Source organism: Drosophila ananassae, chromosome 2L (assembly GCF_017639315.1).
Source record: "Drosophila ananassae strain 14024-0371.13 chromosome 2L, ASM1763931v2, whole genome shotgun sequence".
Classification (NCBI taxonomy): domain Eukaryota; kingdom Metazoa; phylum Arthropoda; class Insecta; order Diptera; family Drosophilidae; genus Drosophila; species Drosophila ananassae.
Genome location: NC_057927.1, coordinates 2,969,760 through 2,971,014, shown reverse-complemented (window position 1 = coordinate 2,971,014; position 1,255 = coordinate 2,969,760). Strand labels below are relative to the sequence as shown.

Below are 1,255 nucleotides of genomic sequence, written 5' to 3'. Positions count from 1 at the left end.
CGTACAATAGGAAGCTTCCATTCTCATTATCTGTGGCATTCAACATACAATTTTAGCACGTTAAGCAGACTTAATTACCAGAACCACCCAGAAGTGGCTACCGTCGATGCCTAACACAAATCACCGACTTTAATGCGACAGGCCAATGTGGGGTCTAGCCGAGCCGAGTCTGCGGGTCCAAAATTGACATGACAACGGCAATACTTCAATGGCCCTCACCGCCTGTCTCCTGGCCAATATCCCCACAAGCTCAGGCTCGAAAACAGGAGCCAGACATACTCGTATTTTTGGTGTTAAAATGGATATAGCTGCATTTTATTATGATTATTATGATTTTGGACAGGCGGCGGGCACCGGGCACCGGGCATGGGGCTCGGGACCGGGACCGGAGACCAGGAAAAAAGTACAAATCATTGACGAGTGAGCGGCACTAAACTCATCAGCGGAGGAAGCGCTTCTAGATGGGCACTTTCTGGCGGCTACTGGCGGCTTCTTGGGGGAAATGGCGATGAAGATGGCCAAGAAGAGGCAACCGGTAGCAGCGGTAGCCGATCACCCGATGCCAAGTGCTAGCAAGTCGCGTTAATGGCCAGGCCAACAGGGGCCAGCGGGTAGGAGGGCTTATTCTCAATGAGAATTCCGTGCATTTGCAATCGCACTTGGCCAGCGACTACGTCCGGTCGCCGATGGGTCAGGAGCCGGAGAAGACTGTAGATGTAATGTATAGTGGGTACTACCAATGGAGAATAGTTGTTTTTAGGCTTATTTCTTATAAGATATTCAGTGGAGTTCTTAGAGAGGGTCTACTGTAGCTAGCCGCTTCTGTTCGCCACTGATGACGACGTTGAAATCTTTAACGCGTTCTGCGCTTGGCATGATCATTATCGCAGGTTTCGTTTTACGCAACTGCTTCTCAACTCATTTGGCTTTGGACCTGCAACAGCAGCAGTTGTGGCAGCAACAACTGCATCAGCAGCAGCAACAATTGCATCGGTCAGAGCAGTCGGTTTTCGGTGATCCATCAATTGAACTCGGACTTGGACTCGGACTCGTCCAAATGCAACTGTTGGCCATGATGTATGCTCATTGCACCCAAGTCTTTTCTGGTCTGAGTCTGAACCTGAGTCTGAGTCTGTTGCTGTTCTTTGTTGGGCAATTTGATTTGCTACCATTTGGAAGACAAGTTGGCGGCTCCTGATTACTTTGCTGTGGTGGCATCAAAAGCAAATAAAAGCTTAAATTGTTTTCGGATCAT

General features: G+C 49.0%; 1 protein-coding gene across 1 annotated transcript; it reads right to left on the bottom strand.

The window, feature by feature from the left end:
* Positions 1-569: 569 nt before the first annotated feature.
* Positions 570-1,255, bottom strand: LOC116654498. Its single transcript, XM_032449540.1, is given in 5 exon segments — positions 570-733; positions 984-1,047; positions 1,050-1,108; positions 1,140-1,203; positions 1,205-1,255. Coding segments are annotated over 5 exon segments (402 nt in total).